The sequence below is a fragment of the Protomyctophum bolini genome (assembly GCF_963924005.1).
Source record: "Protomyctophum bolini genome assembly, chromosome: 24".
Classification (NCBI taxonomy): Eukaryota; Metazoa; Chordata; class Actinopteri; order Myctophiformes; family Myctophidae; genus Protomyctophum; species Protomyctophum bolini.
The window spans coordinates 6,259,130-6,276,766 of NC_137885.1; the positions used below are offsets into that span (position 1 = coordinate 6,259,130).

A 17,637-nucleotide genomic window follows, 5' to 3' on the forward strand; every position below is an offset into this window, starting at 1 on the left:
CGTGGATGGGAAATAAGATTTAAAACTAAGGCTATGGAAGCGTGGATGAAAGGCAAAGCACAGATGTGTGCAAAGTTTTGTCGGATCTGCCTGTGCATTCCGTCTGCTGCAGTGCGTGTGTGTTCTGTCAACTTCTGTGTTGTGAGTCTGTCACTGGCTGGCTGAATGCATAGTAAAGAGCGTCATAAGCATGCGCCCTTCCTGCGCTGGAAGTAGCAGATCTACAAGTTATCTACCCGGCGCAATGCACAGCACGTTGGGCTTGTACATCTGTGTTTCTCCCGCAGTTTAGTTGAATTATATCGATTCACAACTTTATTTGCCCCGGCCTTCACTTCAGCAGCACAGAGACGCCTGTATGATAGACTCACGGAGCTGCATGGCCAGACTTTTTTCACTGATCACATAACGCCATAACGCGGGTAACGCTCGCACAATAACTATAGCGCCGTTATGGAATGGGGAAATGTAAAGCGTTAGGTTACAAGTTACTGCAAATAGTAGTTACGTTATGTAACGTAACGCATGTAAGGGCGTTAGTCACAACACTGGAGAAAAGTGGCCATAAGTTAGCGAAACACACACACACACACACGCACACACACGCGGTCCGTATACGGTATACCTGAGCAGCCTCTGGCTCTTGAACAGGTTCTGCAGGCCCAGCAGCCCCTCCTTCCTCTCGGACCAGTTGGCGCTGGCGCAGTGGTTGAGCACCTCGGCCACGTCCTCCGTCTGGCGCATGTAGTGCGGCCCGCCGCCGCCGCCGCCGTTCCGCGAGCTGTACGAGCGCTCCGAGCAGGCGCTCGACGCGTCGCTGTTGGCGTCGTCGTCCGAGTACATGCCCGCCGGGGACTCGAACCGGCGCCTCACCGGCCGCCGCTGTAGAAGAGACGAGAAGCACCCGCAAAGGAGAGAGAGAGAGAGAGAGAGATGGAGGATGGGAGGAAATAAGAGAGAGAGAGAGAGGTTGGCGGCGTCACGCGCCAGATGGCGTACATTTGGCCGTTTTAGCCAAAAATACATCAGCTCTTATCCACACTTTTCCTGGGCTGTGTGTGCTCCAGTTCCTGTCAATTTGATCCAATGAAAGCCAATGAAACTGGTCAGATGACCAATGATATCCAATGAAATCAACAGGAACTGGAGCACACACAGCCCAGGAAAAGTGTGGATACAAGCTATATAGTTAGACCTGTGTGTTTTTCGCCATGGGTGGCATTTCGTACGACGAAGCATATAACATGTTGTGAGATCCACCATTAATGTCGAATGTCACAAATATGTCACACACAAAAAAAAAGGCTGTGAGCTCACACAGCGGCCGTGAGCTCACCATGCGGCCATGCGTAACTATATAGCGAGCAGAGGGATGGATGTATAGGAGAGATGGGCGTTTTTTAAAACATCTGTGTTGTTGATATTGAACCGTTCTTGGTGTGTGTGTGTGTGTGTGTGTGTGTGTGTGTGTGTGTGTGTGTGTGTGTGTGTGTGTGTGTGTGTGTGTGCGTGCGCGTGTTTCATGCGTTTAGAATGTTTCATGTTAATTCAACAGCTAGTACTGCTTTCCTAACATCTAGCATACATGCAGCTGCAGCATGCCAAAGGCATGGCGGTCACACGGAGGGGAACGTGTTTGACGCCACGCCGGAACGGGTGAGTTGATTTAAAGCGATTCCTGTGTCGCTTGCGCTTTGTCACAATTAGTATCTTTGATGGGTCTTTTAACGCAGACCCCATGGGCATGGTGGCAGCGTGCCAGTAACAGATGGTTCGGCGGCGTTATGTTAGTCAGATCAATGGCCGGCAAAGCTGCACTCTCTCTCAACAACGAAGAAGAATGACACGATTGGACCACTTTGAGCCTACACACAGTAGCATATACCTACTTAAGAGCGTGCCATTATAGGCGAGAAATGCAAGCGCAATTGTGACGCGATGCATCTGTAAGTAGATTAGATTGGATATTTCTTGCCATTTATCGCCTGATAAAGTACGTTGTGGGCTTAGGTTGTTAACACTTCCGATTGCCCCGAGGTTTTTTTTAATCCATTAAATCATAGCGCGCCCGGTGATTTCTAGTCTCCCAGTCATCTCGGATCTCCATAGCATAGCGGAGCACTTTTACCGACAGACCGACATGTTATCCCGGATGGGGCTATGAAGTAGCTAAATGTTAGCCAAAACACTCTAGAGGCGATCGGCAAAACAACGGGAGGTATATGACTAAATCTATACCTCGACTATTGCGACTGGGGCCGTCTCTAAGACATGATCTTTTCTTAGAATTGGACGCGGGATGATTTAGATCAAAGAGTTATTAACGTTTTAAGATTTTCGGGTCTCGTCGGCAAAACAGGGGGGGGGGACGACATTTTCGATGACGTCCCACTGTTACGCAACATCGAATGTTGCGCAACAGGGCGCTCCCAGGCTGTGGTGCGATACGATCGGTTTTGACATAAACAACCTCCGTCTTTTTTGATAAATCTTCATCCTTCGTCGTTAGTAACTGAAAGGACGGTGAACTTCGTCCTGGGCGATCGTGTGTGTTTTAATGAATGCTTGATTGCTTTCATGGCCAGAAAAAGAGGTCAGCGATATAAGCGATAACGGGGCGACGCGGGTGGTGTGATTCAAAACTGGAGACCTGCGGATGGCGGATTTAGCCGCGGATAACCACAGTTTATAGGGTGGATTTGGGTCATTAAAGGTATATTCAGTGATTTCACTCAAAAAACCTTAGGTTTCGTTTTTGGCTGTGGGACCTAAGCCTTCGTCCAATCTACGTTTTTTTGACCCCCAGGGGTTAACTGGGGACAGGGAGGAACTCCTTATATGGTCAGCACACTCTATAGTAGAGAGGATTATCACAACAAAACAAAAAAATAAGTGATATTTGAATTAAGTGAAATCACTTACTCTACCTTTAAATATATATTCTAAACTAATATTGGATAAACCCACGGGTGAAATAATGTGGGAAATAAATGAATGGGCATCTAGTATCTATACTTACTATAGCTTTTAAAATGCACAAAACCTCGGCAGAAAATCTCGCAATCCGCAAAGTGGACCCACACAACACAATCAGCCATGTCGGATTATTGACCAGGGTTCCTATACATACACAGTCGTAGAAGTACAGACAGCTATAGAAAAACACCAAATGAATCACGTAAACTTGGGATGAAGTCCGTTCTCATTCATGAATACTTTCCAGACTTTGCGTATTATAGGAACCCCCCCGACAATAACGTCCGTGGTCATTATGTGATAATGTGGAGGGGAAGGTCGTGCGTCGTTGCGTGACGACGGAACATGCTCTGCATGCAAACGGAAACGAGGAATGAAGTGGAATCCATGTTATTTATGTACCTTACTCCTGTTGTCTCCCAACAGCTGATTGGTCAGATTGACCCCCGAGGAGGAGGAAGAGTGAGAGAGTCAATTACATCACATTTAAAGAAGTCCTGCACGTTACAAACAATCACAGCACTTTGACGGGAGAAGTATTCTACGGAAACCCTTTTGGTGTTTTAAAGCATTATGTTATACTTTAGCTATTGAAAAATAGCAGATCTACAAGCTCATAGCGCACCACCGAGTGGCGCGCTACGAGCTTGTAGGTCTGCTATTTTTTGAAAAATCGAAGAACGACTGACATAGAAACAAAGCTTTTTCAGGAAACTGTCAGGATGTAGAAGATATTTTTAGAATCTGATCTCAGGTCAGAATGGAAAACTGTCAGGATGTAGAAGACATCTATAGAATCTGATTTCAGGTCAGAATGAAAACTGTCAGGAATGTAGAAGACATCTATAGAATCTGATCTCGGGTCAGAATTAAAACTGTCAGGAATGTAGAAGACATCTATAGAATCTGATCTCAGGTCAGAATGGAAAACTGTCAGGATGTAGAAGACATCTATAGAATCTGATTTCAGGTCAGAATGAAAACTGTCAGGATGTAGAAGACATCTATAGAATCTGATTTCAGGTCAGAATGAAAACTGTCAGGAATGTAGAAGACATCTATAGAATCTGATCTCAGGTCAGAATGGAAAACTGTCGGGATGTAGAAGACATCTATAGAATCTGATCTCAGGTCAGAATGGAAAACTGTCAGGAATGTAGAAGACATCTATAGAATCTGATCTCGGGTCAGAATGGAAAACTGTCAGGAATGTAGAATAGAATCTGATCTCGGGTCAGAATGGAAAACTGTCAGGAATGTAGAATAGAATCTGATCTCGGGTCAGAATGGAAAACTGTCAGGAATGTAGAAGACATCTATAGAATCTGATCTCGGGTCAGAATGGAAACTGTCAGGAATGTAGAAAACATCTACAGAATCTGATCTTGGGTCAGAATGAAAACTGTCAGGAATATAGAAGACATCTACAGAATCTGATCTCAGGTCAGAATGGAAAACTGTCAGGAATGTAGAAGACATCTATAGAATCTGATCTCAGGTCAGAATGGAAAACTGTCAGGAATGTAGAAGACATCTATAGAATCTGATCTCGGGTCAGAATGGAAAACTGTCAGGAATGTAGAATAGAATTTGATCTCGGGTCAGAATGGAAAACTGTCAGGAATGTAGAAGACATCTATAGAATCTGATCTCAGGTCAGAATGGAAAACTGTCAGGAATGTAGAAGACATCTATAGAATCTGATCTCGGGTCAGAATGGAAAACTGTCAGGAATGTAGAATAGAATCTGATCTCGGGTCAGACTGGAAAACTGTCAGGAATGTAGAAGACATCTATAGAATCTGATCTCGGGTCAGAATGGAAACTGTCAGGAATGTAGAAAACATCTACAGAATCTGATCTTGGGTCAGAATGAAAACTGTCAGGAATATAGAAGACATCTACAGAATCTGATCTCAGGTCAGAATGGAAAACTGTCAGGAATGTAGAATAGAATCTGATCTCGGGTCAGAATGGAAAACTGTCAGGAATGCAGAAGACATCTATAGAATCTGATCTCAGGTCAGTGTTTATACTACTCACCAGGGCGTCGGCCACGGCCGCCTCCACCTCCGTGCCCGTGTTGAGGATCCGCATGGCGTTCACCGAGGCCGAGATACGAGCCTGGTGGGCCAGGCGGTCTGGGGGAGGGAACACAGGTGACAACGTTATTAAGGTCAAGGTCAGGGGGATGGAGGGTCCCAGTATAGTAGGCAGAGAAGACGGAGACCTGCATGCCAAGGATGATTGATTAACCACATGAACCCTACCGTTGAACTGCCCACAGCCCTCTATATGAAACACAGATCGAGTAGAAAAAAACTGCGCCATTTCTTCATGATTATTAGTGAGGACCTATTATAATAAAGATAGGTTGAAAAGTGGTGAAGTGGTCCTTTAAGTATTAAAGAGGGAGTGCCACAATTCTTTTTTATTTTTCCAGTTTTTTTCATGCGTCTATGAGGTGACACAGTACTCCGTTAGACACCCTGGAGTCGTTTTTATGTGCAATGGCGCATTGACGTTGTATTTAGGGTTTCTTCCTGGAGGCCGACAGTCAAACGGGGCCAATGAAATAAACAGTGATATAGTGACGTCACACTATCAGCCCCTCCCCCTTTATCATACAACCACAGCTGTGGGTGCGGCTTCAGTTCAGGTGGATCACCACCCATCACCACCACCACCCGCCAGGCAAACCAGGCATACTTAATGAACTGGTGGGCGTGCCCACATAAAAACAGCATTTTAACAAATACTGTACACTTTTCTGAAAAAAATGATACCTCCTTATATATCAATAAGACCTGATGATCATGTTTTAGGGTGGAAAAAGTGTACTAAAAGTGTTTTAGTACCGACATTCTTCTCCATAAACTGTGTTCTGTGGGTTTGCCTAAAAGGGGGCGGGGCAGAAAGTAACCTTGTTGTAGGACTTTGAAACTGCATCTCTAGCGAGAACTCGCACGATTATTCACTTCCTTTGTTTGTTTCCTTTGACGAGTACTGTTCTTTGACAGTTCTTCAGCTCTGAGCTATAGTCAATCAACAGACCCTCACGTGCAGTGGCGTGCACAGACATTTAGAGGGGCAGGAGGTGCTCAAGTGAAAAAAAGGGCACCTTGTGCAGCGCGTGGAACCGGCTGGTTGCCTTAACCCATTTTGGGGCGGGAACCCATTTTGGTGTTAGCATTATGTCATGCTTTAGCTATTGAAAAATAGCTAGAGCTACAAGAGCTTGTAGGTCTGCTATTTATTTTTTTAATCGAAGAACCATGCACTGACAGAAACATAGCTTTAGATTGTGGGGGCCTAAATAATATAGTAGAAGCGTTTTTATCAAGAATTGATCAATGTCACCATGGTCCACACACTGCACAAATTAAGAAAAAGAAAGAACGTTTTTTATTTTATTATTATTATTTTTTTAAGGGCACATTGCCCTAGCGCAGTGTTTCCCATCCTGTGTGTCGCGGAGCTTTGGTGCTCCGCTTGATGTGTCCAAGTGCTCCGCGTAATTTGACCGAAATTAAGTTATAGTGTTACTTTCTGTCAAATCAGGCGGCACACTAACTCTCCCCCTTAAGCAATATTATAGCTACTGGGCTGCAGGCTTCTTATTGTTGCGTCATTGTTGTCACACGTCTAACCATTAGACGTGCGATAACTACAACACGGAACAATAGACTCTAACGACCCTCGGCCATTGAAATGTTAATGCTTAGATGCATCCAGAAGACGCTACATTTCGCTCCCTCCAGAAAGACTCGAGCGTGCAGAGCACATATGCACGTAGACAGCAGACACACACAGTCCCGACCCAAACACTGAGGAGGTAAAGTAGGCTAAACGTGACGTTGTTGTGATTAAACATAATGTGCCACGAAAAATAGCTGTCCAAAATAGCTGTCCATAGATGTCCAAACATGATCGCCTCGTTCGGCCAACAAAATATATCTCCCTCCCTCCACAGAAGCGCAGTGATGCGTGATTTATTCTTCGTCGTACACGTGTTATGCTTGCATGCTGAAAATGGCTGATCTACAAGCTCACAACTTGCGGACGCAACGCGTTGTGAGCTTGTCGATCAGCTATTTTCAGCACGTGGAAATAAGCAGGCTGTGAGAACTGAGACCCTTCACAATAAAAGCATGCAGCGTTCACAAGTTGGCCCATAATAAAGACAAGGAAAAGGATTAGGTGGCATTTCACATTGCATAATGAGCATTTTTTTAATGAGGCTCTGTCTCTGTCCTTTTCTTTCTCTTATTTGATGAGTTCTGTCATGTGTGTTTTTACATTTACTTTTATGTTTTACTATATATTTAATATATATGTGTATATATATATATACCCCCCCCCCCCCCAGGTGTTCCCCAAGATTTTTAGGCTATGAAAAGTGTTCCCTGGGACAAAAAAGGTTGGGAAACACTGCCCTAGCGTATTGCTCTAGCACCCCCTAGTGTCTATCTGTGCACGCCACTGCTCACGTGGCATGTGACATGTCCGTTTCCTATAGTCGTAGCTGTTGGCAGGTTTAAAAAATGAGCCAGACTGGGTTTCCATGGCATTGACAGGTCATGTGGCAAATGTTTTTGGCTCCTTACTCGAGTAAAACCACTCGTACTTTTGTCTTGCCTCATTTGTGTATTAAGTCTGAGCGTCCTCTCCACGGATTCTGCCTGAACGTGTCGTAATAGGCGAACGTTGGGGGCGAAAATCTACAGTAACAGTATACAAGCTCTCAACGTGTTGCAATGTGACACGTACTGAGCTGGTAGATCGACTATATTCCGGAACGAAGAGATTATTTGGTGTGGAGCCAAGGTGGAAAAAGGGGGGAGGCCAAGTACAGAGCCCTGGGGGACCCCGGTGGTGGTCAACGGCAGTATATACAGTAGGGTTCAAAGTGGTTAAATATGACTGAATATGAATTGGACATTCTGAATGGACTCATGGATGAATGATCATCTGAATGGAGCTTGGTGCATGGATGATTTGGACACAAACCAAGGAACACTGGGCATAAGGCATTATCACATAAATTGCATACATAACTTTACGACATATTATGTCTAGGAAAAAAAAGAAAAAGCCAGCAATATAATAAAAAATAAAATAAATAGTGCAAAATGAACAGTGCAAGACAGAGGCAGTCGGATAACTCGGATAAATTAAAAAAGACAAATAAAAACAGCACCAATTAATCTATAATATTATCAGCCACGTCACGTTTACACAAAGATTTGCAAGAGCAAAGTTAACGTCACGTAACAGCCAGGGACATATAATGAATAAAAGAAAATGAATATAGCATCCACTGAGAATCATATACAATGTCAGTCATTTTTGTTTTGAAGAAAAAGCTACGCAGAATCCTGGAGCGCATGGAAGGGGGGGGGGGGGGGGGGGGGTTGGCTATGGGAGGAGATAAGCTTTCTGTTCAGAAATTTCTGTTCGGTGAGAAATTAATATCAGTCACCAAAAGGCTCTTATGTTCGTCGACTCTACCAGATAACCAACCCCATGACATCATGGGCACACACCTATGTGATGCTCCATCAGTCAATAATCAATGATGAATCAATAAGCTGTTTGAGTGATGAGGCATTTTACAAGGACTAGTGGATTTTCTAATCGTCCCATACCTCAAATGGTAACTTTTCAATCCACTAGCTTTCAGTGGCTAATTGAAATGTACAACAGCCACTTTAGATTTATTTTTATTTTTACAAGCCCTAAAAAGAGATGCTTTTTTTAACCCATTTTGGGGCGGGAACCCCGTTTGGTGTTAGCATTACGCTATGCTTTAGCTATTGAGAAATAGCAGATCTACAAGCTCATAGCGCGCCACCGAGTGGCGCGCTACGAGCTTGTATAGGTCTGCTATTTTTGAAAAATCTGATCTCGGGTCAGAATGGGTTTTAAGAAGCGGCTGGATGGATGCCTATATTATGGTGGTTTTCCGTTACATAGAACCAGCTCGTCTCGGCTCGACTAGCTTAATTTGCTGCAGTGTAGCTGGTCCTGCTGGTGAGGTCGAGCCATCTGCCAAATACCCCCAAAAAGGTGGCGAGTATCGGTTCTAAACTTTGGGGAAAGCACCCTTCGTGTCTAGGAGAATTCAACCTATAGAAGCGACAGCGTTGCCTTTGACTGGTGGCTGGTGTTAAGTTTCACAAACGACAATGGACAATGTCACGACGCTATACTGGTCTGAGACCAGAGACGCTATATACTGGTCTGAGACCAGAGACGCTATACACTGGTCTGAGACCAGAGACGCTATACACTGGTCTGAGACCAGAGACGCTATATACTGGTCTGAGACCAGAGACGCTATATACTGGTCTGAGACCAGAGACGCTATATACTGGTCTGAGACCAGAGACGCTATATACTGGTCTGAGACCAGAGACGCTATATACTGGTCTGAGACCAGAGACGCTATATACTGGTCTGAGACCAGAGACGGATGTAGTAGACAAGACAACGAGCTCTGTTTACTGTGTGTGTGTGTGTGTGTGTGTGTGTGTGTGTGTGTGTGTGTGTGTGTGTGTGTGTGTGTGTGGATACGACGTACGTCCATGCAGGAATGTGTTTCGTGAAGCAGGACCACTCAGCTCAGCTGTGCTGAGTAGTCTTGCAGCAGTGGTGGAAAAGTAACTAAGTACATTTACTTAAGTACTGTACTTACAATATTGAGGTATTTGTACTTTACTCGAGTATTTCCAATTTACACTACATTTCAGATGCAAATATTGTACTTTTTACTCCAGAAAAATTATTTTAAAACTTTAGTTACTAGTTACTTTGTAGATTTTGAATATTACTACAAAACATACATTAACCACTTCAGCTGAAAATATGTTTTATTTTTGAAAACTTGAAATGAGACATTATACACAAATTCAACTTTTTGGTACAAAAGTAATTTTGTACTTTTACTCAATTAGATTTCAGGACTTCTACATACGTAACAGAGTATTTCTAATAATTGCAGTATTGATACTTTTACTTAAGTAAAAAACAATAGAGTACTTTTTTTCCACCACTGTCGTCGTGCGGTCTTAACGAGGGTCACCTGAGTAACACTCTGCCGAGGACAGCGCGCTGGTCGAACGGGAGTGACGGCGAGTCACTGCAAGTAGAGGAAGTGAGGTCACGAGTCACGTGACCAATGGCGTTCACACTCACCCGCCGGCGACTGGACGTCACCGCAAACCACAACTAGAAACGCACTCTTGTCGTGTCGAGGCGCCAACTTGCGTCTTGCACACAAGTGGGTCACGCATGGCCCTACTTGTGTGCAAGCAGAGAGCGTCTATTAAGTGCTGTTCCAAATCCTTTATACCCGTTATTGACCTTATACCAACCCTGAAACGTACTGTACCTTTAGTTACATCACCATCAACAGCCAATGAGGGACCACCAGACGTACCTTAGTGGTCCCTCATTGGCCGGTGGACATACGGTGGACAACACCGACATACATACCCTGCAGGCGATCGCAGTACTTGCACGCAAGTAATGACTCGCGTAGCAAATGCCATCCCCCGGTTAAATTGGTAAGTTGGGAGAGTTTGGTAACCAAAATGGACCCTCGTTAGATCTTTAACCGGAAACACCCTTTTGGTGTTATAATTTAGCTATTGAAAAATATCTCATAGCAGTGGCATGGCGTGCTATACGTGCTTCGTAAAAATGTGGCGCAAATCTTTGAATATATATTCTTTCAAAGTGAATCTTTTTTAACTCATGTCTAAATGGGTTAATCTCTAACGCCAGGGCTCCACTGGGCACGTTTGCGTCGCGTCAGCGTCAGCGTCACAGAATGTTCCCTTTTTAATCAATGAAGGGCGGCTCCACTGCCCGCGTTGCGCGTGCGTGCCGCTCACGGAGACGCAACGCGCCCAAACGCGCCCAGTGGAGCCCTGGCGTTAGTCTTGAGAGCGTGAAATGAAACCAAATGGACCAGGACTCCGTTCATTTTTCAGTGTTACACAATTAGAGAATGTAGATGTAGAAGAATTGTTATTTTGTACTTTTGTACATGAAACAGGTTGAAAACCCACTGGCTTAGTCAGAGCAACACCACAGCGGAAAACCAAACGACTTGAGACAGCAGAAATTGTAATGACGACGGTGAAGAAGATGTCAGGTTTGTAAAGGTATATAATATATATGTCTTGGTCTCATTTTGTCGTGTGTGACATTTTTCGAACGGAAATATATCGTTTGCAGGCTTTGATTTCACAAGAGCAAATATAAGGCTACACAGAACAGAACTTCTTGATCTTACCTACCGTTCTGTGTACGTCACATACCGCACGTCACTGACAACACGCTCACTCAATTAGTACGGCGAGCGGAAACAACAGTCAGACAACATCGAGAGGAATACAATAGACAAGAACAGAAGTAGAGTAGTAGAATAGAATACAATACAATAGAATACATTCAGATTGAATCAGTCACTCCTGGCCCTGCGGCCACAGTCACAGAAGAGGTGAGAATGTACCAGAGCTTATCTGTGTGTTCTAACAAGTGGGATCCAGGGACTCTCAGCGTTCCCCTGAGGGGCCTGTAATCACGGTCTGTATAACACTGGCAGTGTACAACAAATGGCACCAAATGCACCCTAACAGGTCCATTTGGTTCCATTTGGTTCCATTTGTACACTGTCACAGTTAACCCATTTTGGGCCGGGAACCCCTTTTTGGTGTTTTAACTAAGTATTATGCTATACTTTAGCTATTGGAAAAATAGCAGATCTACAAGCTCTAAGCTTGTAGGTCTGCTATTTTTGAAAAATCGTAAAAACGCGGCACAAGTCTTTGAATATATCTGAGTAGAGTAGAATAGAGCAGAGCAGAATAGAACATAGATTATAGTCCAGTAGTTCAGACAGTACAGTAAAGAAGAAGACAACAAGACCAGTTGCATGCAGGGAGTGTCTACGGCCAGCAGAGGCCAGTGTTTGGCTTCCTCAGACTGCTATAGGTGAGGAGTGAGGGGAGTGAGGGTGAATTCCTCCCTCAACGGCTTCTAACATACATATATGGGGGGGAGGCTTCCCTCACTTTGTGTAGCACCTGAACGAACGCGGAAGCCACGGGTGTCTTCAGACACCCGTAATCAGAATTACCGTCTGATTAATGCATTTCTGATAGAAATACAGTGTGATAAATGTATTTTTGACAGAAAAGAGCAGTCTGGCAACTGCCTTTCTGACAGAAATACCATAACCCTATCATTAACCTTAACCCTAACTGTACCCCTTCGCCTACCCCTAACCCCACAGACTCCATCGCCGTCTAAAACGTGACTTTAGCTGCAAAAAAAAAAAGTTGTTTGCGGCTGCCACAAAGTAGGATTCGAACCCGGGAGGTATGGATTGAAAGCCAAGACACTAGCCATCTATGCTACCGAGCTGGGTCTTCAGGCGGTATAGTATAGGAGAACGCCCAACTCACGTAAAAAAGAAAGAAAATCCCCGCCCAGTAGGGGAGGGAGGGGAAGCCATTGCCCCATCCCGGCCTCCACCATATGTATGTCAGAAGCCGTCGAGTGCTGATTTCACCCTTCTTCTTCTGCGGAGTGAGTGAGTGAGTGAGTGAGCGCGGACTGGAGTCTGGAGGAGGTTCGTGTGAGAAGAAGAAGAGATACTCACCCAGAGGAGAGAAGCCCCGAGCAGGGCTGGTGTCGCGGCTGCTCTCGCGACTGGTGTCGCGGCTACAGCCCTGGCTCATGCTGGGCCTGGGGATGCGACTCCGGCCTAGTAGTAGTAGTAGTAGCAGTAGTAGTAGTAGTAGGTAGTAGTAGGGGGGGGGATTGACACGTGGGATTGACACATGGCGAGGTGTGACGTGGCGGCAGACGGAGAGTGAGTGGGGGAGAAGGGAGGACAGACAGACAGACAGCAGTGCGAGTGGAAGAGGAGGAGGAGGAAGAGGTTTAGCTGGAGGCAGTGCAGACAGACAGTTAGTTCAGGCAGCAGGGACAGAGGACGGACGGGGGCTTAGAGAGACTGTAGATTATTAGACACATTGATCACTAGCATAACCAGAAGAAGAACTAGACTAGAGCACGGGAGCATGGGCCACTTTGACGATGGAGAGGGCCACTATAGTTCCACACTCACACCAGAGGGGCCACATTGCATATTATATACTCTCGTAGGAAAAAATAGACGATCTACAAGCTCAAAATGTGTCGCACTGTGACGCGTTTAGAGCTTGTAGATCGGCTATTCTTTGCTATATTTGAATTGAAATCCTGCATAATTCTTTGCTATTTTTGAATTGGAATCCTGAAAAGTAACATTTGTATTTAATTTCAAATGCATTTAGTTATAGTACAGTTGCCCATGTATGGACTAGACTAGACACATATGGTGGGAGGCTCCCACATTTAAAGTTAAATTCAATTCATGAGATTATTGTGCCGGTATAATCATCTTCCAACATGGGCGGCTTCCCTGTTTTGGGAATGACATTATTGTTATATTAAAAAAGAAAAGAAAAAAACACTATGTTCTTTTCCTTTTTTTTGCCATTTCGCAATAGTGGCGCGGCTGCCAGACACCATGGTTTGTTTGAACCCCTGGACTAAGAGAATGCAAGGTAGACCGGTGTGTGTGCGCGTGTGTGTGTGTGTGTGTGTGTGTGTGTCTGTGTGCGTGTATTGCACGTGCGACTGTATGTTGTGATGCGGGGGCGGTACCAGATCTTACCCATGCCTGTTCTGCTGGGGCTGGTCTCTCTGCTGCAGCCCTGGCTGCGGGCCGGGCCTCTGGGCCGTGGGGCCTTGTCGGCCACCACCATGCTGCTGCTGCTGGGGGTGCTGCTGGTGACTGTGACGGCGGCCGTGCCCATGGAGGGCCGCGGGATCCGGCCGTACGTGGAGCTCAGGAGCCGGCCCGGGGAGCCAGACCGACTGCCGGCTGGAACCAACACCATGAGGATTACATACAGGCCGATGTCAGACATGTTGGGACACGTCTGGTGTGTGGAAACGTTTGGTGGTGTACTAGGTCGTCTCTAGGGTTGATGCTTATAGAGCGTCGCAGTCCCTCCACCCTTTCAGAACAACGAGTGGCTCAGGAAATTAATCCCAATGCATTTTTCCCATAGGCATTTCTTAAAGGTTTTATGACATTCATTTTCATTTATTTTTCTTTTTTCTTTTAGGTTTTATGACCTCAATTACACCCAAAAAACCTGAACTTTGAACATTCAGTGGATTTTCTGTGGTCTGAAGTTTTCTTTGGGGTTTGGAAGCCTTTTGAGCTACAATGAAAACAGGCAACACAGTGGAAACAGTGACATCTGCTGGCAAATCCCATTGACATATATGGGATTTGCAGGCTCTTACATCACAAACTGCCGGCAAATCAGAGCACCCGTTTGAGCCAGAAAACCCCAGATCACAGAAAATCTACTGAATGTTAAAAGTTCATGTTTTTTGGGTGCAATTGAGATTAGAAAACCTAAAAAAAAATAAGAACAATTCCAAAACCTTTTTTTCAATGTCACAATCCCTTTAAATTATTTATTTAAAGAACTTTTAAGCGTCGTACGAAGCCAACTCTTGTCGTGACAAATCATGACAACACACAAAATATTTTTGGACCAAACACTTTCTATACTTTCTAATTATTTGTTTGGCCCGACGCTTAAAAGGTCTTTAAATAAAAAAATGTAAGAAATGCCTATGGGAAAAAATGCATTGGGATTAATTTCCCTGGGCCACTCGTTGTTCTGAAAGGGGGAGGGGACTGCGACGCTCTATAGCAGTGGTTATCAAATATTCTCATGTGAAGGACCACAAAATTGATATGTACAATTTATAGAACGTAACCGTACTGTGAAACTGATTTGATAGAACGTGACCTACTGTGAAGCCGTTACCTAACTTTGCTACAACAGGGAAAACATGCACATGTACAGTACATATGTTACTATTATGATATGAAAACATGCACATGTGCAGTACATTATGTTACTATTATGATATGAAAACATGCACATGTGCAGTACATATGTTACTATTATGTTTACACTTTGATTGCTCTTTCTTGCACCGTTTATTCTCGTTTGCTGTGGTTTTGTTGTTTTGAACGTTATCCATGCTGTTCTCATTGTCTGAAGGAAACCAAAACAAAAAATGTACCTGCACACAAGATGTAACAATAAAGTACAACCTTGAACCTTGCATGTATTTGGCCGCTGAGCCTGACCCCCCCCCCCCCCCCCCCCCGTGAAATGACCCTAACATTTCATGATGGAAATGTTGAGTAAGTTTCCACGGTTCACGTCTTCTACGGGAAGACTATATACACACACACACCGTGATTGGCTGACCACGTTGAGGTGCGGGTGACATAAAGAGCTATATACTCACGCTGTGATTGGCTGACCACTTTGCCTCGGCTCCGCCCTCGGCTGTCCGTCACCACGGGGCCGTTTCCGGAACTTTGTCGCCTGGTTCTCACTCGACCTGAGGGGGGAGAGAGAGAGAGAGAGAGAGAGAGAGACACACAGACAGAGACAGACAGACAGACAGAGGGACAAAGAGAGAGAATGAGTAATGCTAAAATAACCAAGAATGTGTGTCAAACAGTCATGCCAAAACGTGGGACTAAAACTGAGAACTACAGAGAGAAAGGGTAGAGGGTAGAGACTATAGAGGAATGGAAGAGGAGGAGGAGGACCAAAAGCAATGAGAAGGTAAAAAGGTTATTAATGAACTGATGCACTCCATTTGGAATAGCATATCATTAAAAGTGTCTGCTGTGTCATTTTCTCTCTGCCAAACCAATAACTTTTTGCAAATCTTAGATTTTGTGTTATGATGAATACATTCACACACAGCATAGATTCATGAAACACAGGAAATGATGTTGTAATCCAACGTGCAGTGGACTCTGCATGGCAGGGGCGTCCTCCTCCCTGAGCCAAGCTTGCGCCTGACCGCATACCTGTTGTGTAGGATTGATGTTGGTAATCGAAGCACCGATGAGAGACACTGTGGGTCTTCAGATGAGCAGTGACAGCGTTTGGGTCATCAGGTGGGCAGGACCTCCTTCTTGGGTGTTTCGCTGACTGGCCCACGACACCTCCAGAGGGTTCAGCAGTGAATCCCAGCGTCCCAGGTTCACTCCCTACTAGCTGTCACGACTCATCTGAAGGCCCATGTGGGGTCCTTTTTCTTCATCCACAGCCACTGACTCCCCTTTTCAGCAGCCCTGGAGAGGTCCTTGATCGCCTGCCGGTGGGCCTTCCCCCGTACTCCCATCTCCCTGAGTAGCTTAGATGTTGAGGTAGCTACGAACCCTCTGCAACCTACTTCCACTGGGCAGACCTTCGCTTTCCAGCCTTGTTGTTGAGCATCTGCTGCGAGATCGGCGTACCTCAGCATCTTCCGCTCGTAGGCCTCCTCCACTGCACCCTCCCAGGGCACAGTGAGTTCGATGATGAAGACGAGCTTGAGCGAGGCTGACCATAGAACCAGGTCTGGTCGCAGGTTGGTGGATGCGATCTCAGCTGGGAAGCAGAGTTTTGTGTCCAGGTCTACCAGCATCTTCCAGTCCCGTGCTCTGCCAAGCTGCCCGGTGTCTGGTTTTGTGGTGGTGCTGCTTGCTTTACCCTTGCCCTCCCGAACAAATGGTGTTGGCTGCCAACGGGATGACGGGGGAGGAAGGGAGTTCACGCTTGTCCGGCGACTTTCCAGCACTGCTGCAAGACACTTTAGCACCTGGTTGTGCCGCCAGGTGTAGCGACCTTGGGTGAGGCTGGTCTTGCATCCCACTAAGATGTGCTTCAGTGTTGCTAGACTTGGACATAGAGGGCACGTGGGGTCTTCACCATACCACTGGCTTAGGTTGACAGGAGAAGGTAAGACGTCGTAGGCAGCCCTGATGGTGAAGCTCGCCCTGAATGCCTCCATCTCCCACAGATCTTTCCAGGAGATCTTCCTCTTCTCCACTCCTTCCCATGCCATCCACTGCCCTTGCTTTGCCTGCGCAACAGCCTTTGCGCGCCTTCCTGCTTCCTCTTCCTGACGTACCTCCTGGACCACCAGCTTGCGTCTCTGAGATGGGTTGGCCTTGCTCCAGGCTGGTGTACTGGCCCCAAGGCCGAGACCACTCCTCCCCTCTTGTACTCTGCCCACGATGTCCCTGTGTCTGAGTGCTGCCTTTGCCTGCTCAGTTGCGACCAATGGGGTCCACTTCCTCCCAGTGGCCAGGATGGGGGCAGCTTGGGCTACAAATGGATCGTTTGAATCCAGGAGCATCATCTCCAGTCTTACTTTGGCGCACTTGTACTCCTCTGCCAGACTGGAAATGGGTAGGTGTAACATCCCTTTTCCATAGAGCCCAATGCTGCTGAGGCACCTGGGAAGGCCGAGCCACTTCCTTACATATGAGTTGACCAGTCTCTCCAGCTTTTCCACCTTTGAGAGCGGGACTTCATAGAGTGTTAGTGGCCACAGGAGACGAGGAAGTAGTCCGTACTGCATGCACCAGAGTTTCAGCTTGCCAGGAAGCAGGGTTTTATCTATGTTTTCCAGGCCACTGACTACCTCCTTCCTGAGCTGCTCTACTTGCTCTTTGTCTTTGAGGGAGGCGTCATACCAACGACCTAGGCTTTTCACAGG

At 45.8% G+C, this 17,637-nt stretch overlaps 1 protein-coding gene across 3 annotated transcripts in view; it reads right to left on the reverse strand.

The window, feature by feature from the left end:
* LOC308311921 (CLIP-associating protein 1-A-like) overlaps positions 1 to 17,637 on the reverse strand; it is a 106,892-nt gene that overhangs the window by 22,520 nt on the left and 66,735 nt on the right. Inside the window, exons 16-21 of one of the 3 annotated variants that reach the window (XM_080758719.1) lie at positions 15,382 to 15,477; positions 13,712 to 13,921; positions 12,650 to 12,754; positions 5,020 to 5,117; positions 3,379 to 3,402; positions 626 to 882 (exon numbers count right to left, since the gene is read on the reverse strand). In XM_080758719.1, coding sequence (XP_080614845.1) covers positions 626 to 882; positions 3,379 to 3,402; positions 5,020 to 5,117; positions 12,650 to 12,754; positions 13,712 to 13,921; positions 15,382 to 15,477 — 790 coding nt within the window. The remainder of the gene's footprint in view (positions 1 to 625; positions 883 to 3,378; positions 3,403 to 5,019; positions 5,118 to 12,649; positions 12,755 to 13,711; positions 13,922 to 15,381; positions 15,478 to 17,637) is intronic. The other 2 variants (XM_080758720.1, XM_080758721.1) reach the window with 2 other exon arrangements.